We start from the raw sequence: 27,823 nt of genomic DNA, 5'->3' as shown, positions 1-27,823 counted from the left end.
CTTAAAAGAACATATATGAGGGAGACTAATATCATATAAAGTAAAGGCAGCAGAATTACAGTCAGACTTAGAAGGGACTCTGAGGTCACTCAGAACTGAACAAGGATCCTCGCCACAACATACCTAGCAACTGGGCGTCCAGTCTCTTCTGGAGGGAGGGCACAACTTCCCGTGGCAGCCCCATCACTTTGGGACGGCGTGCATTTTTAGGAAGCATTGGCTGACATTAAGCCTAAATCTGTCTTACTGTAGCTGCCATCCATCACTCTTAATTTTGCCTTATAACACCAGCAGAAAAAGAGCGATAATCCCCCTTTTACATGGTAACCTTCCAAGTTTTAAAGACAGGAATCCAGTCCCCTCTAAGCTTTCTCTTGTCCAAGCAAAGTTGCCTTGTTCCACCAAGCATGGCCTGGTCACGGGTCCCAATGGTATGCTGGACACACTGAAAATGTCACTTTGAACACAGAGTCCCAGACACAGGCTGGGAAGGTGCAGCAGGGGTGGGGGCTCCCCCAAACAGCCCAAGAACGCATACCTTTGGACCTAAATTGTCAGTTCGTCAGCCACCAAGTCCTAATTGAGAATTTACTTTGTTGGCCGAACGCTGGGGATAAGAAGAGGTAAAACTGTGGTCCCCACTTCAAGAAGGTCGCGTTTCAGTGGGGAGATCCCATACAAACAGCGTACATGGGAGGTGATCCCAGAGGGGAAATGGGGGAGGGAGAGGAAGGGAAAGGCACATGGAGGATCCTGGGGGACGGGACCTGACCTCTGCCACTGTCTATTTCCTCATCTGAAATAATCCCACTAGCCAGGGTCCTTGGAAAGCAATTTGTGAATCCTGACACTGTATATGAAGGTGAGAGATTAGTGGCAGCACGATGACCTTGGAGATGGAGAACCTGGGTACACATCCTGGCTTTGTTCGCTCCTAGTTGTATGAACTCGCTTCTAGGAGCCTCAGTTTCCTCATCTGACAAAAGAGAATGTTATACTTGCACAGATTCCTAAATAGAGGGAGTTTGTGAGAGAAGGTGCCCCATAAATGGGGCTCCCTGATAGAATTCATATGGCATGGTGACTTCTGAGCCAGAAAGAGGCAAGTTCAAATCCTGCCTTGGCTGTACACTGGTAGTGTCACCCCCAGAGGAGTCATTCAACCTCCCAGTGGCACTAGGTAACTATCCATTAATAATCTTTCCTTGCGGGGAATTCTAAAATAATGAAGGGTCCGAAGGCGTTATGATGCTGCAGACTGATCTTAAGACCTCTGCAAGATCTGAGGCTCCAGGAGTGTATAAAGTCCAGTGAGCATACATTTATTCAGTGCCTACTGTGTACAGGACACTGGGAATACACAAAAACAAACTGCCCTCAGGCGGCTTACAGCCTGCAGACAGGGATATAAACAAAGGAATACAAGAAATGTCCCGACATTACGCAGGAGGAGGAAGCCCCCCCCCCCCCGCAGTACTTTGGAAGACCCCCAGAATTCCAGAAGGCAGAAGGAATGAGGGGCGGCCTTCCACCCATGGGGCGTCTGGTCAGCTAGGTGGGGAGTCGAAAATGTCTCTGCCGCAGCACAGCAATGGCTTGTGGGGCCGGCTCCCGCGCCCGGCTCGGTCTTTCCAACACATGGATTATACTTTGGAATCTCCAAGTCCTCTCCACACCAGCTGGCTCTCTATTTGCCCGGACACGCTCTAGACATCCGACTCGTGGATGGTCTCAAAGCGGCCGCAACGGGACGGTCCTAGGCCGGGGTTCCGGCGCACGTGGCTCGGAAGGAGAGGGAGCTCTAGCTCGGCCGCGGCTTCCTCCACTGGTCCCCCATGCTGTCGAAGAGCAGGCGCACCAGCTGCAGCCTGCCTTGCGCCACCAGGGCCTTGGCGAGGGCCACCACCTCGGCCGTGTGGCTGCGGTACACGCGCTGCAGCTCCCGCCGCACGCGCTCCGCCGGGTACTTGCCCTCGGCCTTGCGCAGCCACAGGTCCACCTCGAGGCCCAGCTCGCTGGCGCTCCGGCGCGCCTGGCCCAGCAGGGCCAGCAGGGTCTCCAGGAGGCAGCGGAAGCCCTCCGTGTGGCACGAGCCGCTCTCCTCCAGTTCGATGGCGCGTTTGAAGCACTCCACCGCGTTGGGCTCCTCGCCCTTAATCCGCAGGCATTTGCCCCGCAGCAGCTGGATCTCGGGCAGCGTCTCCCCCATGTCCAACTCCATGGCCTTGGAGAAGAAGACCAGGGCCTGGTTCAGGGCCGACTCGTCCACCGCCAGCAGCTCCTTCACCGCGTCCACCCCCATGTAATAGTAGACCTGGAGGAGGGAGCGGGAGGCAAGTCAGACGGGCAGGGGCAGGGGGGAGGAGGGGAAAGAGCTGGGTCATTTACCACTTGGGCCATCCTGGCTAAGGTACTTCTCTGCCCCTCAGTTGTCCAAACTGAGGGGGCTGGAAGAGGCGACCTCTAACATCCCAGGGGTGTGGATGTTGTTCCTCCCCTCCCCCAACTAGGCTGTAAACTCCTTAACGTCAGGGACAGTCAAGCCAGGGTGCCCACTGTGTGCCAGGCATTGTGCTAAGGGCTGGGGACCCTCTGTGCTTGGGTCGAGAAGGGGACCTGGCTCTGGAGATTTTGACCAGCCACATGGATTTCATCAGTTCCAATGGGGAATCAGATATCTCTCTTGTTGTTTTGTTTGATACCCACAGAACAGCAGTGGATTGTGGGTCAGCTTGAGGAGCTGAGATCTCAACTTAATGTGAGGAGAAACCGCCAAATGACCAGTCTATGGCCGAGAGGGACCAGCTGTCTCAGAAGGGAGAATCGTGGAACCTTAGATCTTAGAGGGATGGCCAGGATTACCCAGTCCAACCCCATTTATAGACTGAGGTCTAGAAGGTTTAAGTCACACATGGAGTAGTTTGCAGCACTGGGATTTGAACTGAGGTCTTTGACCTGGAAGTCCAGAGCTCTTTCCAATGACCCATGTTGCCTCTCCAGTAGCTGATGAGTAGTGAGTTTCCCATCACTGGAGGCATCCAAGAAGAGGCTGGTTGGCCACTCCCTGGGGTTGCTGAAGAGAGGATTCCTGTTCAGGTTTAGGTTTGGAGCAGGTGGCCTCTGAGGTCAATAACATGGTCACTCAGTACCGCAGCACTTTAGTAAAGTAAAGAAAAGCTATTTTGTTATTATTCACCTTGGGGCGGTATGCCTTACTGGATAGAGACATGGGAGACCTGGGTTCAAGGTGCTGGGACATCTTGGCTGTGTGAACCTCTGGGCACCTCTCATTCGCAGAGAAGGGGAGTTGTGCATGGGAGACATCCTGATTATCGTCTCACCTGACCAATGTCCAGGTAGGTCTTTAGGCCTGGACACACCTTGACCACTTCCTCCAGGTCAGCCTTGGCCACAGTGAGGTGATTCCTGTCCGGCAGACCTCCCAGCCCGGCCTTGGCCCGCTCCAGGTCACGAAGATAAGTCTTGGTGTGGATCTGTGGGTAAACAGAACTAACTCAGAGGAATTCTGGGAGTGATTGCAGTTGCTCACCCAGTCCCTCTCCAGGTGCCATTATTCTGTCTTGCCCCTCCAGAAAGCTTCCCAAATCAGCTTTCCCCTCTGTGATTTGGAGGAACAGATGGTTCAGACAAAGACAGAGAATTTGACAAGCATCTGATGTGACTGTCAAACTGAAGAAGGTTTAGACTTGTCCTGCTTGACCCAGAGAGCAGAAGCAGGAGAAACCCACCGAAAACTCACTAAGGTTCGATACCGGGCAAAAATTTCCTAATGATCAGAACTTGTGGTCTTCCCAGTGGTCACTAGGAGGTAGTGAGCTCCCCACATGAAGATGGGCATAACAAAGGCCGAATGATTCCTTTCCCCAGGGCAGATACACGTATGTTTTCTCACGTCCTACTGACCATCTCTGAGCCTGTGAACATCCAGCCTATAAACATTGCCTCGATCATCCCAGGGCCGCTTGGTCCTGGCCCTCCACCATCTCGCCCACCCTGCTTAGAGCCACGAGTCCTGGGAAGTTCTTGCTTTGTACCTTGGCCCTCGTGCAGTAAGCCTGCCAGTTGAGCTCAGGATCTGGCAGGATGTCCAGAGCCATGTTGCAGATGCCAATGGCCATGTCTTGCTTGCCCAGGAAATGGAAGATCTTAGCCAGTCGATTCAAGATGGGTGCGTGGTCCTTGGCAATCTCTATGGCCTGGAGAGAGAATGTAGACAAACGACCATTATTTGGGAAGGGAAGCAGATGAAGCAGCAGAAGGGTGTAAAGTTCAAGGAAGGAAGCTGGGATTCATTTGTTCACACCCCCCTTCATTCATTCATTCAACACAAAATTTCAAAGTCACTACTATATGTAGCTGTGCTAGTTCCCAGTAAGGACACAAGGGCAAGACACAACTCCTGTCCTCACAGAGCTTCTGATCTAATAAGGGCCAGTCATGCAATTGAACTCAGTTCAACAAGCATTTATTAAATGCTTACTGTTTGTAAGTCTCAGTGCTACGTATGAAAGACAAGATCAAATGGAACCTTCTCTCATGGGGCTTATGCCTTGTTTTCTGAGGAGCATCAAGAGCCTAGAACTGTGTCGTTCTAGGGGGAGAGGAATATTCCAGTCAGGCTGCATCCCACAAGCAGCAGAAAGCCGACACAGTGAGCAATGTGCAATGTGTACAAAGGGGTGCACATTTGGGGAGGGAGGGTACTCTAATAGCCAGGAAGGGAATCAGGGAGGACCTGAGAGGTGCAGATGAAGAGGGAGTGACAGAGGGCTTTCCAAGCTTGGGATGCCTCGTGCACACAGTGGGATAGGGCATGTTGAGTTAGGGAAGAACTCCTAGTCCAGCATGGCTGGAGGGAGAAGATATGAAGGAACCTAGTGAAAAATCAGACTGGAAAGGTAGGTGGGAGTCACACCTGGAGGGGCTGACAGCCCAGAAGGAGGAATCTGTGTCTGCAGCAAAAGAAAATCACTGAAGACTTTCAAGCAGAGAAATGGCTTGGGAATATTATTTTGTAGTGACTCAATCAATAAGCATTTATTAAGTGACATGTATACAGTGTTATAGACAAACATGAGTGATCTCTATATAGCATTTAATAAATACTATATATATTACATAAAAATTAATTTGATAAGTGATGGAATCCAGAAATTATAGAATTTCCACAAGGAAGGAAACAAATATTTATGAAATACCCACTATATCCCAGGCATTATAATAAGTCCTTTCTAAATATTATCCTCCCACCAGTCCTATGTTGGTAAGTGCTGTTCTTATCCCCTTTTTACATTTGGGGCAAATGAGGTAAACAAGAGCTAAGCGACTTGCCCATACAGAGCTAATCAACGTCTGAGAACTCAGATCTTCCTGACTTCCTGTCCACCATGTCTCTGGGTGAATTGAGAGCAGCCCTTCTTCCTTTCCAGCTCCCAGCCTCCTTATCCTAAAGAATCCTCAAGGTGCAGATTCCAGGATTCTCAGACCTGGGGACAGAGAGCTCCTTTCTGGCCCGGGGTACAGGGAGGGTATTCAGGAGGAGCTCTCATTTGTGTTTGACAGATCAAGGTGAGGGAGGAGGGGATTCCATCCCCAGGGAGGGAAAGGCTAACTCGGACGGGCCCGGTTTTTAGAGTGGGGCCAAACTGAAGGGAAGCAGAGGCTGCTAAACTGCCCAGAAGAGTTGGGGGGGCACATGATAACTTAGAGAACCACACATGTTTATCTGTTGCTTTTTCCTCACATTAAAACCAAATAGGAACTACATTTCAGTCTGGTTTGGATTGCATGTGTGTGCTTCTGGGCAATGAGTTTGACAGAAATCGCACTTGATGAACGAACAATAGAGCAGGACCATCTTAGGACTGGGAGGGACCAGTCTTTCCCTTTACAGATGAAGAAACTGAGTCCTGTGGAATTCAAGGGATTGTCGCTGGTCATCCAGAGAGCCTCAGAGCCAAGCCCTCTGATTTTAAAGTCAGTGATCTCTCCCCCCACAAAGTACCCCAGAGAACCTGCCCTGCAAAGGCAGACAGGCTAAGGATGGCCATGGATGGTGAGCAAGGATGTGATATGCGAGTCATCCTGGTCCTGTTCCCCCCTCCCTCCCTCCAGTCTTCCTCCAGGCGAGGCTACGTACCTTGCCAAAGCAGTCCAGGGGGTCGGTCTCTGAGTAGCCGTAGTCATGCACGCCCATGGGGGTGCTAGAGAAGGCGTCTTTCCTTTCCAGAAGGATCCCAAGGTAGCACCAGGCCAGAGCTGAAAGGGGGAAAGGAACCTCAGGAACCATTGAGCAAAGGAGATCGCAAAGTAACCTTGACCTCTGCTCCATGCTTTAGCAAAGGCCCCTGTGAAGTGTAAGCAGCTGAGAGCCCAGTTCTTAAGAAAAGTTCTCCCCAGAATGCTGTCTGACACATAGTAAGTGCTTAATACACGCTTTTATCTACTCACACTGATCAATCAAACACACGGTTATTTGAATTGGCTGCTAGGTGCCAGGGGCTGTCCTTGGTGCTGGAAAAGCAAAAACCCAAGGAGTGATAGTCTCTGCCTCCTGGGAGCCCCTCAGAGTCCTCGAGGACTGGGGTGCCCAGCTACCGGGCTCTTCCATTCTCTGGGGTAATGAAAGGGATCCAAGGCATCCAGCGTTTGTGTTTCTGAGGCAGCATCCAGGGCCTTTACAGAATCATGGGCATGGGATCCATGCCCCTCTATGGCAAACCCTTCAGGGATGAGGAGCCTGCCATCTCCAGAAGCCGCCCGTTCTGCTCTGGGACTGTTCCAGCTTTGGGGTTTCAGCAGGTCTTTCTGGAAGTTCTACCTGTCATTCCTAGTCTTGTCGTCTGGAGCCAAACAGAGCAAGTCTAGTGCTGCTTCCATGTGGCAGCCCTTCAGATGTGAGGGTCAGCTTTCACCCCCACTCTTCCTCACTCCCAAATCCCACCTCCTCTTCTCCTGAGCAACATCCTCAATTGCTTCAGCCAGGGGTCTGGAGACACAGGCTTAGGGCCCTTGCCCTTCCTGGTCACTTTCCAGCTGATCAGTGCATTTTCCTAAAATTTGGTCTTCCAAATGGAACAAATCATCCAGCTGTGGTCTGGCCAGCGTGGGGAGAGCAGGACAATCATTCTCCCAGGCCTGGACATCCAGGAGATTTGCTTTGGAAGGAAAAGTTGGCACGGGGCTCCCAGAATTCTTGGATAAGATGGGGGATGTACTGAATCTTTGAGGGCATCCATTATGGAGATTGCCTGCCGTGATTCTGGACCTTTGGGTTCTCAGCTCTGGCACCAGGCACTGGGCAAGGGAAGTAAGACCCCAGGGCAGCCCCTAGACTTCCTGCCCAGGGACACTTTCAGAGACCAGTTCCCTGGCATCCTACCCCTGGCCTTGGTGCTGACGGGCTGGTCGCTGAATTCTCATAACCTCCAGCCAGCGGACAGTGCCCAGAGACATTGATGTGCCCCATCTCACTTGGCTCTTGCTAATGTACATCACGCAGATAACCCTGCTACTAAACCATTCACCTTAGGCTTGCCCAGTCCTGGCTGGCCCCAATCTTGGCACTGCCCAATGAGCCCATCGGGAAGGCGGGCAACACTCAGAGACGGGTTACAGACTGACTTTCCGGTGTCCACACCATTGCCAAGGGGCTGTGAACAGCTGGATCTCAGAGCTAGAAGGGAAAAATCATCCCTTACTCACTGCATCCTTCAGTGGTCATCTAGTCTCTGCTTGGAGACTACCAGCGAGGGGGAACTCACTACCTCCCCAGGCAGCTCAGCCTCTCTGGGACAGCTCTGGTCATGTGGGAGGCCTTTGCTGGGATCCAGCCTAGATTTGTCTCTTTGCAACTTCTACCCATCATCCTTGGTTCCATACAAAATGAGATCAAATGAAATAAGCCTGAATCCTGCTTCCTCTGCTCTTTCCCCAAGTCTTCTCTTCTCAGAACCCAGCACCTGCAATTCTTTTGGCTGAGTCTCATCAGGGCCACACAGGAGGCTGGTTATACTCCTTTGGATGCTCTCCAGTCTAACGCTACAGTGGATAGAGGGCTAGATCTGGAGTCAGGAAGACCTGAGTTCAAATTCTGCCTCAGACACTAGCTGTGTGATCCTGATCATTTCACCAGTTTGCCTAGTTTCCTCATCTGTAAAATGAGAGGGAGAAGAAATGGCAAACAATTTTTGTATCTTTACTAAGATGACTCCAAAAGGAATCATGAAGAGTTGGACCCAACTGAAAATGATTAAACCGCAGCAAAATGTCTTGTTTGCGTGCAGGTTACAGAGGGAGAATTTCAATATCTCCCTTCCGAGCCAGGGCTGAGAGGGGGGAAAGGGTAGGGGTACAAACAGAGCAGGGCAGGGGCCACACAGGACTGAAGGAGATGCTGCAAAGAGAAGCTGATGAGAGGAAGGGGCTCTGGGTCTGGCAGGGGCAGTGGGCTCCAGTTACCTCGATGGTACGTGCTGGAGGACTTGACCACTTCTCGGAGCAACCTGAGAGTGCGGTTAAAAGCGGGTAGCCTCTTCTGTTCCTCAGCACCCTGGTTCAATAAGATGCTGTCCACCCTGCAAAAGGTACCAGGATACCACTGGTCAGTCCCTCTCTCCTTTGGAGCTGAGCAGGAAAAATGCCTCCTTCCCTTGGATCCTCCAACTGTATTTCTTGGGAATTAGGGTCCAGTTTCTTTCTGTCTTTTTTTTTTCCCTGAGGCTGGGGTTAAGTGACTTGCCCAGGGTCACACAGCTAGGAAGTATTAAGTGTCTGAGATCAGATTTGAACTTGGGTCCTCCTAAATTCAGGGCTGGTGCTCTACCACTGCGCCAACTAGCTGCCCCTAGGGTCCAATTTCTAGGAGGAGAATGACACAGTTCTCTACCTAACACGATTGTCCCATCTGTAAAACAGGGGTTTGCATTGGAGAGCTGCTATGGCAAGTGGTGATATATTCATTTTAGAGATGGGGAAACTGAGGTTCAGAAGGTTTAAAGTGCCTTGCTTGGTCTTGGCTGGCTTACCATCAGTTATTCAGTTTAGTATCATTTAGAGATTGCCTATTAGCTTCCAGGCCCTCAGTTAGATATTAGGGCCTCAAAGGCAAAAGTGAAGGGCCCTCTGCTCCCCCTCCCCCAATTTTAGATGAAAGGACTCTATCCCTGCAGGAGACTTCTAGAGGTGCACTCTTGAAAGTTTTGGGTCAGGCGTCTCCCCTTCCCCCTTGGGCAATCTAGAACAGCCACGGAACCCCTCCACAGAATCAGGTTTTGTTTTTAAATGAATGACATAAACTACACAGGATTGAAAAGGAAACCAATTATAGAGAAATACTGTTAGCCAGAGACTTTAAGACATTTCATGGACCCCAGGTTAAGAAATCTTGATCTGGTTCAACCTTTTCATATATTATAAGATAGACTTACAACTAGAAAGAAATAGGGAAAGGGAAGAAGCATTTATCAAGTGCCCACTGAGTCATTAGGAGGCATAGAGGACTGGACCTGCAGTCAGGTAGAGCCAAAGTCAAATCTGATCTCAGACACCAGCTGGGTGACTCTGGACAAGTCACTTCATCCATTTTGCCTCAGTTTCCTCATCTGTAAAAAATGATCTGGAGAAGAACCACTCCAGGATCTTTGTTAAGAAAATCCCAAATGGGATCTTGAAGAATTAGACAGAACTGAAAAACAACTGAACAGCACCAAAAAATGCCCATGCTAGGTGCTGTACTAAAGGTTTTTTACATATATTACTCTATCTGATAATAGTTGTAAAGCTGAAATGGACCACTGAGGCCTTCTGATCCAACCTTTGCATTTTACAGATGAGGAAACTGAGGCTCATTAGAAAGAAGGGGTCTTGCCCAAGGCAAGTTACAGATTCCAAATGGATTCCAATTCCAATGGTCTGTCTTCTAAGCCTCATACTTTATACACACACACACACACACACACACACACACACACACACACACACACACACAGAGTTGTTATACATTTAAAAAAATCAAATGGTCAGACTTTGTTGTTTATAGGTCTTATTTCATTTTCCTGGGCTTTCAAAAACTGAGAAAGATTCTAAGCTTTCTTCATCCCTGCAGAAGCCCCATCCTTCATCATTTGGCCAATTCATCCATCCATTAATAAACATTTATTAAAAATTCTCTTCCCAGTGCTGGGCCCTGGACTAAAACTGAGGACAATGAAGATGATTTGTTATGCTCTGGAATAATTCAATTCCCTAGGATAGCCCAACTCCTTGGGATAGCCCAACTCCCTGGGATAGCCCAATTCTCTGGGATAGCCCAATTCCTTGGAACAATCCTTTTTGGACTGTTGTTCTTTCCCATTTTTCAAAAGATGATCAGGAAATAGCCAAAACCTGGGTCTAGGAAGATCTTTGGTGTGCTTCAGCCTATCCAGGAGCCTCTTCTATCTAATCTGGCTCTCTGGGCAGCCCATGGGAGAAGAGTCTGGTCACCCGCTGCTCCCCTGCCCCCTGGCTGTGTGCATGTAGGACCCCACTTCATCCAGATTTTCATCCCTCTGCTAGTCTGTGGCCATCTTACCTGATGAACAGAGTCGCCATTGTGAAGTACCAGCTCTGCTTCTCCTCCAGTGGGATCTAGCATTGACAAAGGAAGGTCAGATGAATGTTTTCACCTTTTTTTTTTTTTTCCCCCGAGGCTGGGGTTAAGTGACTTCCCCAGGGTCACACAGCTAGGAAGTGTTGTGTCTGAGACCAAATTTGAACTCGGATCCTCCTGAATTCAAGGCTGGTGCTCTATCCACTGTGCCACCTAGCTGCCCCAGTTTTCACCTATTTTTGACAAGGTAACTCAACCAGCATCGTAGGATCACAGTGTCAGAATGTGAAGGGACATTAGAGGCTCCTCATTTTACAGGTGAAAGTATGGAGGCCTGGAGAACTGGTGATTTTCCCAAGCTCATACAAATCTGTAAGTAGCTAGGGTTCAAATCCAGATCCTTTGATTCTCCATTTTTGTTGTTGTTTTTCTGCTACATTAGGATAATGTTGAAGATGAAATTTACTGAGACTTTATCAAGGATTTGACAACAGCAGAATTATTTTTGTGGACAATATGGAGAGAAAAGGACCAGATCAGATATAACTAATATATATTATATAATAATTATTATATAATTACATATCTTATGCATATAACATATAATAATTAATATATAATATAATATATTTTATATAATTAAATGGATTCAGAACTGATCATTCCAACTTGGCAGGTCTCTTGCGAAGTGCCCCAGGGAGCTCTGCTTGTCCCTGAGCTGTTGATCATCTTTGTTGATGATTTAGATAAGGGCACACATACATGTACGGATGTGCTAGAAATAGCCCAAACCATAAGCTGATTGTTAAATGTTCAATGGGAGCATTTATGCCTCAGAAATCAGCAGATATCGCCAATCAGGGGTTGATTGATTTTTCTATCGATTATCTAAGCTCAAGAAAGGCAAAAATGTTAATTTTTAACAGATTAAACTCAAAAGGATGTTGTGGGTACACGTTTTCATCTCTTGTTAAACACGTACCAGAACACCACTGCACACGGCATGTTCATCAGATTTGTTCAGAACATTAAGATCCATCTACCGCTCCTCTCCCCTACCCCACCCCTCTTTTTTAGAACTATTCCGAGAACATTTTCTCTAATATTCAAGTTTGAAGCTTTTAGACTAAACTGAATGCGAAACTTCATCAATTCTGAACCAAAGCCCAGCACTAAACTCTTCTTTTTTACATCGTTTTTATCAAAGGCTTAGCCCCCTCCCAGGTCTCTCTCTCCATATCAGCCCAGAAAAGAAGCCAGAGGGGGACCAGGTTAATGATCAGATTCAGGGAAGGAAGAAAAAAAGAAGAGGATAAAATGAGATCTAGGTACAAGTCAACCTCTAAGTGGTATGTAAATGCTAATTGTAACAATGGATATCTGGCCAGCAGGTCCCACAGATCCCTGCTCTCTTTGTTCCAAGCCAACCCTTTACAACGACACTTAAAGACAGCAATTGCGTCTCTTCCTTCTCCTCCAGCCACAGGGCTCCATTCTAGGCCATGACCTTACATATCCGTGGGCATTTCTCCCAACGCAGACCCCCCAATAATCATCACCACGTGTTGTTCTCCAGGGCCAGACACGATGCCAGCTTTCATTTCAGCCTCCCCAGCCTCCAGCCCAGGGCCTGACATGAGGCAGGTGCAATAAATGTGAAGTTGAACAGAGCAGACAAGATTGCCCTCATCACCACAAGGGGGCAGAATTCTAGGAATAATTTCCAAAAAAGTAAACTTTGGTTTACATGGCGCGTGCTTGACTGCCACCTGGTGGCCACATGCTTGAATTGCAGGAGCGGTCGCAATATCCCTTGAAGAATGACATTTCTGCAGCAAGAGGGGGCAAATTTTGCGACAGTTCCCAAGCCCACTCGCATTATCAGTTCACGCTTTGTACAAAACAGCATGAAGTTCCCAAGTACCAAGCCCTGCCCTACCATTGTCTGTGTGACTAGGTTCATGTCCCCCTCTCTGTAAAAAGAGGGGTGGTCTCTTGCTATTGAGAGTCCTTGGGTTCTTTAAGCAGCTGCCTGAGGTTGGATTCTCTAGTCTGAGGCCAGAAAGGTTCACACTTCCTTAATGATGTTTTTTTTTGTTTGTTTTGTTTTGTTTTGTTTTTGCTGAGGCAATTGAGTTAAGTGACTTGCCCAGGGTCACACGGCAAGGTTAACAAACCTCTTCTACCCATTCAACTCAGTCCTAAGGATGAGATGTCTTAGATTTCCAATGGAACCCTTGTCTTTTTCTGGCAGAACTCTGTCTTTACAAATATTTCTTCTTGTAACTGAAACTGCTACTGAGAGCAATCAGGGAAAGGCTATTCCATGACTAAAAAGCTCTCATGGGTCGAGCCAAATGGACCCCACCAGAGGAGAGATGGGCGGATATGGCTTCTTTCCTCTTGGAGATAAACGCACCGCTCTGATTGGAGGGCAGCTCAGAAAAAAGCTAGAAGAAGAAAGATGTCACGGGACAGAACGAACAACTCCAAGGAGACCTCAATGTCATATTAACACAAGTCTCCAGAAGCTAAACACAAGTACCTAAAGGCTCCACCCAAAGCGAAGATTCAGTGTGGTTTTTACTTGTTCTTATTCGAACCGGGGTTCATGGGTCATGTAATTCATTCTATGACAGGAGGGTTCACTTGAGAACAAGAACAGCTGAGTTAGCTGGGAAGGATGTTTCATTAGAGATTATTCTAAAGGCACATTTTCTTTGAAATGGGGTTAGAACTAGAACTAGGGCCCACTAGGTGGTAAATATAGAGCCCTGAAGCTGAATGAGGAAGACCTGAATTTTAATCCAAACTCAGATGAGTTGGGGATCCTGGCCAAATCATTTAGCTTTTGCTTCCCTCAGTTTCTCCACCTGTCAAATGGGGATAATAATAGCATCTATCATCTGGGAATCTTAAATGAGGTATTTGATGACTGCTTATCTACAAGATTGAATGCTCCATGAGGACAAGGGAAAGATTTTATTTCTGCTAACAATAAGAAATTCTACTTGTGTAGAACTTTATGTGACTGCTCTTTGCCTCCTGCCACTAGGATCTAACATACTTGTCTATCTTTCCTCCATTAAAGTGCATGATCCTTGGGAGGAGGGGATATTTCATTCTTTGAACTTGTATTCTCAATTCCTGGCATAGCCACAGTCTCAGTATCTGGGACACAGAAGGAGCTCAATAAATGCTTGATTGATTCAATAACTGCACGAGAGAGGGAGATCAAAAAATGCTGAAAAAAGAAACTGAGCCAGAATGTAAAACAAGCCACCTAGCATCACCAAGAATCCTGGAAACTCGGGTGAAAGAGTCCTCAGAGGCCCTCCACCTCCAGCAGGAGGCCCCTCTGTGCCAGGGCTTTTTCAGGCTCTGCCCCTGGGAGGGGCAACAGCATTTACACCCTCCCGGTACAAGCAAGGCCAACTTTTCGGAACAGTCAGCATTGTTGCACAGTTACATCTAGCAGAGAATTCCCTTTATCTAATCTGTTTTCCACTCGGGACCAGGCACCGAGGTCCGCGCCCACTGAGAGCTGGCAGTTCCTGTTGTAACTGTATGTTAAATTTAAGAGGTCACCCAAGCCCGACTTGAAGCCCTCCGATGGGAGGGAACTCACTACCTCCAGGAAGAGTCTGTTCCATTGTTGCACACAGTAGGCGCTGGATTGATACTTGCTGAATGATTGCTGGACAGCCCTGAGGAGCAAGTCTCTGTATCTCGGCACCTCCCTGGTTGTGCCTTCTGGGCCCTGGCACAATCGCACCCCTCTGCCCAAAGACGCCCATTCCACCACAGGGAGGGATCAGCCATCGGCCCTTCCTGAAGCCTCTTCTCCAGAACTCTCTGGAAGGACCCACCAGCCAGTCTTCAACAGTGCCCACTGACTTTCCCGCCCAAGGCCAGAAGAAGATGTCACCTCCTGAAAGGTGGCATCTGGGTCTGGCTGCGGCTTTCCAGCTGGGTACCTGGACCCGCCCCAGAAGTGAAATGACCATGGGGGGATCACTCATTCACAGACAATGGGGAGGGACCAGAGAGCTGCTCACATGTGTAGACTTGTGACTTGGCCTCCATCCCATTAGAAAAGCTTTATAAAAGCCTTCTAGGAGTCCTTGCCTGGGGATGGGGGAGGGGAGTCATCAATCACAATTCCCTCTTGGTACAGGGGAAGAAACAGCCCTGGAAAGATCAGGTGATTGCCCCAATGTCACCCAGGTGAGTGTGAGAGAGTTTGAACCCAGATTCCCTTTTTCAGGGTAAATAGACTTTGCCATCTACTGTCCTACTCCCCAGGTCCAGAAGGCAGATGGGAAGACACCTCCTGGGGCCTCCACCTTGTGAAATCAGTTTGGTCCGGGACCAAACGGATGCACTGAAGAGTGAAAGCCGGTGACGTGGTGGGTGCGGCTCGGCCTGCTCTGGAGAGTCAGCAGCACAAGCTGGGGCGGGTAGAGCTGGACGGCTGACACTGAGGGGTCGTTCAGTCACTCCCCTGCAGCAGCATCTCTCAAAGGCCGCACGTGAGGGACCTTTCCCGTGTGTCTCTTGACCCCCTCCCTACTGCATTTTTTCAGGGCTCACTCAGGACCACACAGCTGTCTGAGGCTAGATTTGAGCTCAGCCACATGCTGAGTTAATACAGCTTAATTAAGCCCAGGGAGGCTCTCCACCAGGAAGTTAGCCCCTTGGTGATCAATTCCAGGCCATGATCCATGATGGAGGTTAAGAGCAATACGTCTAGAGTAATAAGTTGAGAAATGGATAGAGCCCCCGCCCTGAAGTCAGGAAGACCCGAATTCAAATCTGCCCTTAAACACTTCACACTTCCTGACTGTGTGACCCTGGGCAAGTCACTTAATCCCAATTGCCTCAGCAAAATAATAATAATAATAATAATAATAATAATAATAATAATAAGAATAATGTCTAATCATGTTCCCCTCTTCAAAAACTTGAGGGCTCCCTTTATCCCAAGTGAAACAATTCAATAAAATACAATTCCCCTTTTTGGTTTTTAGAACCTTTCCCAACTGGATTCCAACTACCTGATTCCACCTGGTTTCCTTTCATTTGTGGCTGCAGCTGAAACGATCTATTTTTGGTTCTACATCCATGACATCCTATTTCCATGCCCTTGCACACGCTTTGTTCCTCAGCTCTCTTCCCTAAGGTGGCAAAAAGGAACTAGACTAGAATAAATAGAGGATTTTACCGACTGCAGCAAGGTACAGAAAGACCACCGGACTGATGAATGACCCAGAATGTCAAGAAAAACTCCAGTAAGCATGTTTTTCAGCTGAGGTCAGTACAAAGAAGCAGCCGGAAGTCCAGGGACCCTAAGGAGAGAGGTTTAGCCAGAAAAGCCTGCTCGGGAGGACAGAGCGTTGTCCCCTGGCTGGAGATTCCCCTGAGGTCCTTGAAGAACATTACCTCTTTACCCCAAACCCAGATAATACAGATCTGTATCAAAGTAGGTTCCCCTCATTTCTTCTAGAAGTGCCCAGAGCCGGGCTGTGACAGAAAGTCCTGATCCAGGAAGGAAGGCCAGAAAAATGAGCAAAGATAAGAAAATACTGATGACTGAAGGATGTTCTGGAGAGAGGAATGCTTGCAACACAAATGAGGAAGCTGGGAATACCTCCATACCATATGCACGAGTCATACTCTTTCTCCCCCAGGCCCAGCTGTTTTCCCTCCCCCTCTTTGCATCTCTGAAGTTCTTCGAAGAAGAAAGGGGTGATGTCTGGGACCACTAGTGACAGTCCTTCTGTTCTCTGCCCTGGTCAAGTGTGAGGAAGTTCATTGATAAGCTAAAGATCAACTAGGAGAGGACAACTTTGATGCCTACAGAGTAGGGGCTTAATAAATGCTCACTGATGGATTGGCTGATGATAAGGGGACTTGACACAATGCCAGGTCTACATCATGGAAGGATGCAGAGTCATTTAACCTGGAAAAAAAAAGATTGGCAGGAAGGTAGTTCAGATCAGTGTTGATCATTGGGCATCTAGGTGGCGCTGCAGTGGATAGAGCTTTGGGTCTAGAGTCTCACAAGCTAGCTGTGTGTCTCTGTTAAGACCCTTCACCCCTGTTTTCCTCAGTTGATCATGTATAAAGTGAGCATTGTTGTTGTTCAGAGACCTTGGAGACCATTCAATCATCTCTGTCATGATTCAGATGAGGAAACTGAGGCTGGAGATTCACGGTATTGTTGGGCTTCAGAGGGCAGAGCCAGAAATAATGGGCTGGCAGGCGGGAAGGGGAGGAAAGCCGCAGAGAAGCTATGATATTTGCATTCTTTACTGATTAGAGCAGTCCAGCAATGGAACTAATGGTAGTGAGCTCCCCGTCACTAAAAGTCCTCGAAGGGAGGGAAGGTCACTTGATAACTTAGACTCCTAAAATAGGGTTTTAAGCAGTGTGGGGGGGCAGTGCACAGTGCTCTGGTACTGAGATGAAGCAAATGCTTGGCCAGTGACCAATCGTCACAATAGACCAATAGCAGTTAAGGCTGCTCCAAGGTGGGCTGAGGGGCCACTAGAATGGCAAGGTCCTTTTCACTGGCCGCTTCTAACTAGAGACTTGCCGAGCGGATCTTGGAGGGGATTCTTGGGCAGGAACTCAATGTCTCCGACATTCTGAATTCCAAGGATCCTTTCTCCCAGCTCAAACAACTTGGAAACCAAAGACTGCATGGACCCACCATCTTTACAACCATACAATTGCCATCCCCCTTTCTCTTCTCACTTCCACATGCTTCTCTCTTCCTTGAATACTCAAGTCTCTGTTATACCTTTACTCCCCTAGCTCAGAAGCCACTTCCTTGACGACCACAGGTCAGAGTCTGTCTCACTGGGACGCTGACCCCGAGAGGGCCCCGGCTCCAACCAGGCTGTGTGGCTGTGTGTGTTTGGTGTAGCCACACCTTTATTTGTGCAGCTGCAGAGGCAAGCTGGAAATCCAACTGACAGCTCCTTCCTGTCCCCCCCCCCCCCCTCAGCTCTGCTCTCCTGTCTAGTCGGCTGACCCCAACATTGGGAGGGTCTGATTGTTACCTTCAGGACTCACCTTCCGACAATAACAGGGTCTGAGCCATTCTCTTAGCAGAGATGAGGCTGGAAGAGCTTTTTGGCGTTTCTTAAAATTTAAGTTTTGCTCACTCAAAGTGGGGCTGCTCACATAAGAAACAAGTCAAAATTTTTATTTCTATGTACAATGAGTGAAACAATTGTTTCAAAGGGCTCCTGATCTTCTCTATATGTAATATGAAAAGATAAGATGTACAGTGGAACCATGCTGGATTTTAGGGTCCGAGGACCTGGGTTTGAATCCCAGCCCCGCTTCTTGTTACCTGTGTGATTCTGGACAAGCCAACTAACTTCCCTGGACCTCACTTTTTTCATCTGTAAAATGGATTCTGGAGGCCTTCCAGCTTTTGAACTATGCATAACATCTCAAAATAATCTAAATTGTAGGTGACAAGAAATAAAGAACATTATGGGATATAAAGGTGTTGCACAAATAAAATCAATGCAACCAAGATTAGAAAAAAAAAGCAGCGATAAAATTTTTATAGCAAGTCTCTGTTAAACGCCTCATTTCTCAAATATATGGAAAAGCGAATCAATTTAAAAGAATACAAGTCATTCCCCAGTTGGTAAATCATGAAAGGATATGAATAGGCAATTTTCAGATGAAGAACTCAAAATTATCTATAGTAACATAAAAATGCTCTAAAATTATTATTGATTAGAGAAATAAATGCAAACTAAAATAACTCTTAGGTACCACCTACTATCAGATTAGCTAAGATGGCAGAAAAGGAAAATGACAAATGTTGAAGGGGATGTGGGGAAATTGGGAAATTAATGCATTGTTAGTGGAATTGTGGACTGATCCAACCATTCTGGAGAGCAATTTGGAAGTATCCCAAAGGGTTATAAATCTGATTTGTCAATACCACTACTAAGTCTGTGTCCCAAAGAGATTTTAAAAAAGGAAAATGATCCATATGTACAAAAATATTTATGATATCTTTTTTTGTGATGACAAAGAATTTAAAATAGAGGGGATGCCCGTTAATTGGAGAACGGCTGAACAAGTTGTAGTTTATGATCGTGATGGAATACTATTGTGCTACAAGAAACGGTGAAGGGGATAGTTTCAAAAAAACTTAGAATGACTTATACGAACTGATGCAAAGCAAAGTGAATAGAACCAAGGGAACATTGTACACAGAAACAATACCAAACAATGATTAACTGTGAATGATTTAGCTGTCCTTAGCAATACAAAAATCCAAGACAGTTCTAAACAATCTATGATTAAAAAAAAAAAGGCTATCCATCTCTTGAGAAAGAACTGATAGAATCTAAATGCAGAACAAAACATACTGTTTTTTAAGTTTTATTTTTCTTGGGATTTTTTGTGGGTTTTCTTTCACAGCATGACTAATGTGGAAGTATGTTTTTACATGACTACACATGTATAATAACCTTTATCAAATTGCTTGACTTCTCAATGAGGAAGGTGGACAGAGAAGATGAGAGGGCGCATGAAAGAGAATTTAGAACTCAATAAATAAAAATGACCTCTAATCCCAAACCAAAGGTTAAAATTTATTTTTATGTCTAATTGGAAAAAATAAAATATTAACATTTTTAAAGGATCTTAAATGACCCAAGGACATGATGGGTGGAAAAGGGTTACTTGTGAGGAGGTAACTCCCATGAGAAGCTAGCTAAAAGTCCTTCTCAAGGAAGTGTATGAGTAGAAGGGGAAGGTGGCTTAGCTGTGCCCATGACACCCTAAGGGCTGCAGTGGTATCCATATAAATGTCCGTTAAAAGAGTCAGGGTAGGGGCAGCTAGGTGGCGCAGTAGATAGAGCACCAGCCTTGAATTCAGGAGGACCCGAGTTCAAATCTGGTCTCAGACACTTAACACTTCCTAGCTGTGGGACCCTGGGCAAGTCACTTAACCCCAGCCTCCAAAAAAAAAAAAAAAAAAAAAAAAAAAGTCAGGGTCAGGTTGCCAATATGGGGGCATGGTGGGGATTTTGTATGGAGGATTTGTGGGAAGATAAGGTCAAGGGACAGAAAGGAAGAGAAGGGCCTGTAGGAGCTGGGATATGCAGCCGTAGTCAGGGGCTGCCTTGTGGCTCCCTCGGAACACAAGATGAAAAAAATAAGAGGTTAGTTTCCATCAACTGATTTCAAATGGGATGTTATCATTCCAAAACTCATTTCAATCAATCCAACCAAGACCTTTAAATGCCAATTTCACAGTTTTGCATTTCCCTGGTTTAAGTGGCTCAGGAAAGTCTCCTTTCCAAACCCTTCAGCTTTTCATCCTAGAACAGCCTGGAAGCATTGAGAGGTTAAGGGTCTTATACCGAGGGTCATCCAGACAACAGTCAAGTATCAAAGCCAGCACTTGGACTCGGGTCTTCCTCAATGGAATGACAATTCTCTTCCCTCTATGCTGGGCTACCTGTTGTGTTTACTGTTAAGGAAAGTAATGGAAGGGTGAGAGGAGAGAGAGAAAGGGAGAGAAAGGAAGAAGTCCAACTGGAGAAGGCATCCATGTACATCCCCCACTGCTTTCACCTTCTAAATCCATCTCCCTCCTATTTCCCCCACAACCAATCAGCTGCCAGGTCAGCTGGATGGAGGCAGGACACCTCTGGTCTCAGGACTCACTGGCCCCCGCCACCTGTTTAGGGCCTTCTCACCCTTCAGCTAGACTAAGTACTCGTCATCTCCTCCCTCCCCTTCTAATCCACCCTGACAGGTGACCTGCTTCATTTCCCAGTTCATAGGGAAGTCAGACGTCTTCTCTGGCCCCTCCTCTCCAGGATGAAGTTCACATCAGCGTTGTCCCCCATTGCTCCCCTACAAGAATTCTTGATTTCCAGACTGGATGACTGATTCTCCCAAAGATATTTCCTATTCTCCCACCTCCATGCCTTTGCCGACACTAGTCCCACAGCCAAGAATCCCTGACACTCCTCATCTCAGTAGCACAGGAGTCACCCTGTCCAAGTCTTGTCTCTCTGATCAAGTTTGGTCAGAGTAGTGGCCAAGTAGTGGAATTTATATTTGATGCTAGTGGCAATAGAGGGAGGCTTTGAGCTTTTAAATTCATGTTGGGAGTAAATGAATGTATATGGGGCCAGGGCAGTCACACTAATGACAAGGGGTTCCCTTTCCCTTCTTTTTTGGCGCCTTAGAATAATAATGGCAGGGCAAAATGTTTGTGGCAGCCCTTTTCATAGTGGCTAGAAGCTGGAAGATGAATGGATGTCCATCAATTGGAGAATGGTTGGGTAAACTATGGTATATGAAGGTTATGGAATATTATTGTTCTGTAAGAAATGACCAGCAGGAGGAATACAGAGAGGCTTGGAGAGACTTACATCAACTGATGCTGAGTGAAACGAGCAGAACTAGGGGATCATTATACACTTCAACAATGATACTGTACGAGGATGTATGCTGATGGAAGTGGATTTCTTCAACATAGAGAAGAGCTAATCCAATTCCAATTGATTAATGATGGACAGAACCAGCTACATCCAGAAAAGGAACACTGGGAAATGAATGTAAACTGGTATTTTTACCTTCTGAATCCAATTCTTCCTGTGCAACAAAAAATTCGGTTCTACACACCTATATTGTATCTAGAATATATTGTAATATATTTAACATGTATAAGACTGCCTGCCATCTGGGGGAGGGGGTTGGGGGAGGAAGGGAAAAAATCTGAATAGAAGTAAGTGCAAGGGATAATGTTGTAAAAAATTACCCATGCATATGTACTGTCAAAAAATGTTATAATTATAAAATAAAATATAAATTCAAAAAAAAAAAAGAATAATAATGGCAGGGGCTGAAATGATAACTCACATTTCAGTGGCCTGAAATACTTCCATGGCCTTGCAGTCCATTTTACAAACAAGGAAACTGAAGCTCAGGGAGCTTTGGGGGCCTTATCAGTGTCATAAAGCTAGCGAGTATCAGAGCTGGGGCTCAGAGCCAGGTCTTCTGGGGAGACCAGAGTTTGGAGAGATGATCGTGGGGATACCGCCCAGCCTGAGTCAGCCTCCCTCGGGGCCCTAGAGCAACACACCCCACTAAGCTTTTCTCAGCTCACTTCCCCAGTATCTTCATGGGGCTCACTGCAAACAGGTTTCTCCACTTTCTCCCCCCTCCTCTCTCCCCACCAACAAGAGGTATGTACTGAGCAGCCTCTAAAGAGTTCAGCAATTGGGTGGGTCCCCAACAGGGTCGCCATTCCTCACCTTCTGCCCTGGTCGCCCCTCACTCCTGTGAGTGTGAGCGGTTAGCACTTCCTAACTCCTTTTGGACTGGCCGACCGAGTGACCCTCACCCAATGGGCCTGTTTGCTCTCCAGTAAACAGGGGGTGCTGCCCTGGCTGCCCAGCTCCTGCCATTCTGCCCCAGGGAGAGGGTGACCTAGGGCTAGGTGGGTGGGGGAAAGCAGCAGGACTTCCGAGTGAGAGAAGTAAACTAAACTGTTTAATATTTATAAAGGAGACTCATAAGATGTCAGAGCTGATAAGGCACTTATTATGTGCTCAGCACTGTGCTGGTCAGAGGCTTAGAACCTGGAATGGAAAGGCAGCCAGGAATCATGGGTAGGATCTATGTAGGTGATTGTAAGTGAGTCCCTTAAATTTCCAAAATCCCAGAAAATTCCCTAAGACTAAACACTTCAGAGAAGGTGCAACCTGCCTCCGTAACGGGAGTTTCCTCCTATGGGAGTGCCCTGTTCTGGTGAAATCACAGCTCCGGTCCCTAGGCCTGGGAAAACTGAACACGGCACATTTATTTCCATCAATTGGTCTTACTTTCATATTCAAGGCCCTGGGCTCAGATTAGGGGAGGTACAAAGGAGACTAAAGGAGACTATGTGGGACCTTTAGGAGTTCACATTATCTCAGAGGAAAGGTACTCACAAGAAAGGGGAAGGATAATAATTATAAGATGCTTTATAAACACACTACATGGATTTTGGCGTTATTATTCTATTATCTGATTGTGAAATTCATGGACTCAAGATCTGGATGGATGCCTTATTCAAGACCAATGTCATCAGAATGTAGAGCGGACGGAGAGAAGGACCAGCCCAGATATGGCTTGGAGATCCTTGGGGATGTGGAACTCCCTACCTTCCGAGGCAGCCCAACTCTTTCTGGGATAACTGGAATCGTTCTCTCAACCAGACTAAATCTACTTCTCTGAAACTTCCCCGCTGTGGCTCCTGGTTTTGCCCTTTGTGGACCACAAGGACATGTCTCGTCTCTCTTCCACCAACCTAAAGGAAGCTACTGGGGGTTCTCGGCTCTCCCCTTTCGCAGGCTAAATGGATGCAGTTCCTTCGATGGATAGGTGATTGTAAAGCACGTTCTCCCCTCCTCTGATCATCATAGTTGTCCTTTGGCTTGTCAATATCCTTTCTTAAACTGGGCACCCAGAATCAAGAACAAGCATCCAGAAGGGGCCCAATAAACGTGAGGATGGAAAGCCTCAGGTTCCTTCCATCTACTCTGTCTATACCCTGTAACACTCCAAGGGAGCGTCGGACTGTAGGCGGTCTGCCTTTCATCGTAGCCCCTGTGTGTAGCCCAGTGCCCGGCACACACTAAGTGATTAATAAATACTTCCTGAGCAATGTCTGAGTCTCACATCCTTCCTGTGAGAGCAGGGGTCCCCACTTAGCCACAGACTCCTCCTGCCTCCTGCCCCTCATCCCAGCCCTTCAAGGCTTCAGTAATCTCACTCTCACTATTAATTATATTAAATATATATTATGTTAAATGAATTAATTAAATTTAATTAAATATCTAATTAATATAATTAATAATCAAATTGATTAATTAATTAATGAGCATTCAACCACCTGCTCTTTATGTGTCAGTCACTCTGCTACGATCTGGAGTTAAAAGGATACAAGTAAAGAACTTACACTCTAATGGAAGAAATAACATATAAAGAACGTACGAGCACACATGGATCTATATATTTACACACACACACAATATAAACAAAGTAAATACACACTAATTTCAGAGGGGGCCGAGGGTCCTTTGAGCATGTCGGAGTAACGATGCCCCATGAGACACCACGGGAAAACTATTCGGGGTGGCAGGAGGGGCTGTTTTAGGTCTTCATATGCTATGAAGAAATCTCCAAGGGGAGTCACAGAAATGAGGACCGAACCACGTCAGAGCAGCCCGGCTGCACGGGGACCCTGAGCCCCTCAGGGCTGGAAGATCTATCCTAGCATTTAGAATTAAGAAGGGAACCAGTCAGTCATTAGGTACCAGTATCCTTAGAGCCCATTTCGTCCCAACCATCATATTCTACAGATAGGGAAACTGAGGCCTGAGGAGATGAAAGGATTTGCCCAAAAAGTCACAGTGACAGTTGGTTAGCCGACAAGCACCCGCTCTGTGCGGGGCACTGTGCTTAGTGTCCCTGGGCCCAGTGGAGGAGACAAATTGGAGATGACCTCTGGTCATCGCGGGGGCTGAGAATCAGGCCGACCTGGAAAGGTGTCATGGAGAAGGTGACACTGAGCAGGACTTGAAAGCAGCCGGGAGGCAGGAGGCCGGATGAGAGGAAGAGCCCAGAGCTGAGCCACCGACTGGTGGGGGAGGAGTGGTCGGGCCAGTTCCACTGGATCCCGGAGTACATGGGAGCGAGGAAGGTGCGAAAAGCCCAGAACGGCAGGAGGGACCCGGTCGGGAGAGAAAGAGGATCTTATGTCTGATCCTGGAGATGATAGGGAGCCGCTGGAGCTTACGGAGACCTCTGCTCCACTTCGTGGCTGAGTGGCTTGGAGTGGGGGGAGACTGAGGCAGGGGATCCCCAGCAGCCATTGCCACGGTCCAGGGCTGAGAGGATAAGAGACCGCACCAGAGTCGGAGGAGAGAAGGGGCGTATTGGAGAGAGACTGCAAAGAGCTATTAAGAAGCCATTGCATTAGCTTTGACATGGGGGGCAGGGATGAGAGAAGGTTTCAAGCCTGGGTGACCAGGAGAAGGGTAGTCCCTCAGTGGGAAAAGGGAAGTTCTGGAGCAGTGACAATAATAGCAACAGCCGCCTTAATTTATACTCTGAGGCTTGCAAAGCACTGTACAATTATTAGTTCTTTTAATCCTCATAACCTTCAAAAAACAAAACAAAGTAACCCTCAAGCAAGTGCTATTATTATCCCCATTTTACAGATGAGAAGACTCAGGTGAGTCGTCCAGAAAGTAAACAGCAGAGGCCGAATTTGAATCCAGGTCCTGCAACTGCAGAGCCAGGACTCCTTCCATTGTCTCTTAATGTCTAACTTGTTGCCGTGAGAATCAAATGAGAACTATAAAGTGTAAGTAAGTGCTACAGAAATGTCAGTGTTATTGTTGTTACTATTATTTTACGAGTAAGGAAGCTAGCTACCGGAGGGGTTCTAAAGACTCGTGCAAGATCACATAGGGACCAAATGGCAGAGCCGGGGTTTAAAGTTAGTTGGCTGTGAGGTAGTGAGCTCGCTGTACCAAAGGTATTCAAGCAGTGATTGGAGAGTCTCTGGTGAAAGGTGAAATATAAGGTACTCCCAAAGTGGGTGACAAAGTGGTTCTACATTCAAGGTCCCATCCAGCTCTGCCAGTTAACTGAATTCTGGCTCGGATGTTCTGTGTCCTGCCACCCTTCTCAGCTTGGCCATCTTAGGAATCTCCACATGTTAGATGAGTAAAGGAATGAGTGGCTAATCCTATAGTCAGTGCTTAATCCCGGCTTGTTCTCTGCCCCCTGGAGCACTGGCTCCCTCTTCCTCAATTCCCCCTCTCCTGCCTTTATCCCCCATCCCTCCAGGCCCCCAGAGCCCCCACAGCCCCAAGTGCCTCATCCCTCCAAGTCCCCCAGAGCCCCAAGTGCCTCATCCCTCCAAGTCCCCCAGAGCTCTCAGAGCCCCAAGTGCCTCATCCCTCCAAGTCCCCCAGAGCCCCCAGAGCCCCAAGTGCCTCATCCCTCCAAGTGCCCCAGAGCCCCCGAGCCCCCAGAGCCCTTGTGGGTCGTAGCAGACCACTGACCTTCTGCCCATAGGCCAGGCCTTTGTCGTAGAGGGCGATGCCAGCCGTCAGTTTCTGGACCTGGTCGCTCTGGCTCAGGAGGCCCACGTCGAAGGCCGAGGCGTAGCCCTGCTCAGCCAGGCACCGGGCCACCCGCAGCTGGAGGTCGCCATCGGCCATCCCTTCCTCCGGGGCCTCCAGGCCCATGAGGCCAGACAAGGTCTCGGTGCATCGGGCCCCCTCCTGCTCCAGGCCCAGCTGGTCGTACACATAAGCCAAGTTGGCCCAGGCGTTGAGGTTGTCTGGGGCCTCCCGGGTCACCTGCAGGAAGAGCTCCCGAGCTGTCTCCAGCTCCTCCAGGTGGAAGCTGAAGACGCCCAGCAGGTTCCGAGCCGCATACTGCAGGGGCCCGGCCTCCAGCTCCAGTTCGGTCTGGAGGCTCTCCCTCTGGAGCTTCATGTCCCGGCCTCGGAAGGGGGCTCCGGAGCCCGGCTCAAAGTTCAGGTTCAGCTCCAGATGGAAGTGGCCAGGGAGGTAATCCATCTCCTCCAGGAGGGCTTCAATGTCCTCCTCGGGCATCTCCCCTTCGAGGTCCTCTGGGGGCAACTCCCCGGCCTCAGGGAGGCCTGGGGACATGGGGTGGGGAGGCGAGCCCTCCATGTGGAGAAAGGGGCCCAGCTCTGCTGCTCCTAGCTGAGTGACCTCTGGGCCCAGAACCTCATCTGCAAAGTGAGGAGACCTCCAAGGGGTCCTTCCAGCCTTCACTTCTCTGCTGCTGCTGCGGCTCCCCGAGCAACGGCCGCTCCTCCACCTCAGAGCCCAGCCCTTGTACCTGGCTCTTCAGGTTTGTCCGTCTGGAGGAGGAGCTTGTCAGGGGAGAGGCCTCCCTACAGGGAATGTGAGGTAAAGGGCAGTCCGTACAGGGGGCTGCCTAGCCAGGAGGGCTAGGAGAAGAAAGGGCCGTTGGGAGGGCAATTGGCAGCCTCAGCTCTGATCTCCTGCTTTTATAGGCGAGGACACACGCCCGGAGGTGGGAAATCGCCTGAGAACACCCAGTGAGCCTGGGTTCCAGCCAGGTGGGTGGGAAATGCGGGGCTGAGGATGATTAGCTGACCCTTCCCAGGTCCCTCCCCAGGGTGATTCCCAAGGAGGCAGAAGGTGGGGCTGAACAGCCAGATCTTTCGCTTTTTCTTCTGGCAAACTGAAGCCGGCAGAGACTGAGGAATTGTGAAAGAGAGGAATGATGGGTAGTGACGCTCCCGGGATGGGCCGCTGGTTGAACGGGAGTCCTGGCCTGCTCTTGCCACTGACACAGAGGATGACCTTACACAAGCCCTTTCTCCTCGCTGGCCTAAGTCTGCTTCTCTATAAGAGGAACAAGTGAAAGTCTTACATGGGTGTTAAAAATAAAGGCACTTCATAAGGATGTGGCTGGACAGACCAATATGTGGGAGGATGAGCTAAGCAGCAGCATACCTTGAAAAGGTCTGGGGGTCTTAATGGAATACAAGACCAAAAACCCTAATGGAAACTTAGCTAACCTATAGACAGAGCTGGCTTGCAGGAATAAGGAGGGGAAGCCAAACAGTGGGATGCTGGGAAGAGCACGGGTTTGAGATTCCAAAATTTGGTTTATTTATTTCTTAGTAATAGCGTTCTATTTTCAACATATATGCAAGGATAATTTTTAGCGTTCACTTGTACAAAATCTTGTTTTCCAAAATTTTCTCCCTCCCTTTTCTCCATCCCCTCCCCTAGATAGCAAGTAATCCAATCTCTGCTAAGCATGTGCCATTCTTCTAAACATATTGTCACATTTATCGTGCCGCACAAGAAAAATCAGATCAAAAAGGAAAAAGTGAGAAAGGGGGAAAAAACAAGCAAACAACAACAAAAAGAGTGAAAATGCTGGGTTGTGATCCACACTCAGTCCCCACAGTTGTCTCTCTGGGTGTAGATGGCTCTCTTCATCACTGAACAACTGAAACTGGTCTGAATCACCTCATTGTTGAAGAGAGCCACGTCCATCAGAATCGATCATTTTATGGTATTGTTTATTACAATGTTTTCCTGGTTCTAATCATTTCACTCTTCATCAATTCCTGTCAGTCTCTCC

General features: G+C 48.0%; 1 protein-coding gene across 1 annotated transcript; it reads right to left on the bottom strand.

Annotated features, from left to right (window-relative positions):
* Window positions 1–1,301: 1,301 nt before the first annotated feature.
* On the bottom strand, window positions 1,302–26,546 carry TTC22 (tetratricopeptide repeat domain 22). The gene is made up of 7 exons (XM_074265849.1): window positions 25,729–26,546; window positions 10,595–10,650; window positions 8,482–8,597; window positions 6,161–6,279; window positions 4,056–4,217; window positions 3,342–3,494; window positions 1,302–2,314 (listed from the first exon to the last, which is right to left on the bottom strand). Exons 1-7 carry the CDS (start codon window positions 26,365–26,367, stop codon window positions 1,802–1,804), a joined length of 1,758 nt encoding a protein of 585 aa, XP_074121950.1. The 5' UTR covers window positions 26,368–26,546; the 3' UTR covers window positions 1,302–1,801.
* Between the last annotated feature and the right edge of the window lie 1,277 nt (window positions 26,547–27,823).

Source organism: Sminthopsis crassicaudata, chromosome 4 (genome assembly GCF_048593235.1).
Source record: "Sminthopsis crassicaudata isolate SCR6 chromosome 4, ASM4859323v1, whole genome shotgun sequence".
Taxonomy (NCBI): Eukaryota; Metazoa; Chordata; class Mammalia; order Dasyuromorphia; family Dasyuridae; genus Sminthopsis; species Sminthopsis crassicaudata.
Note: the sequence above shows the minus strand (reverse complement) of the source record. Positions and strands in the feature narration are given on the sequence as shown.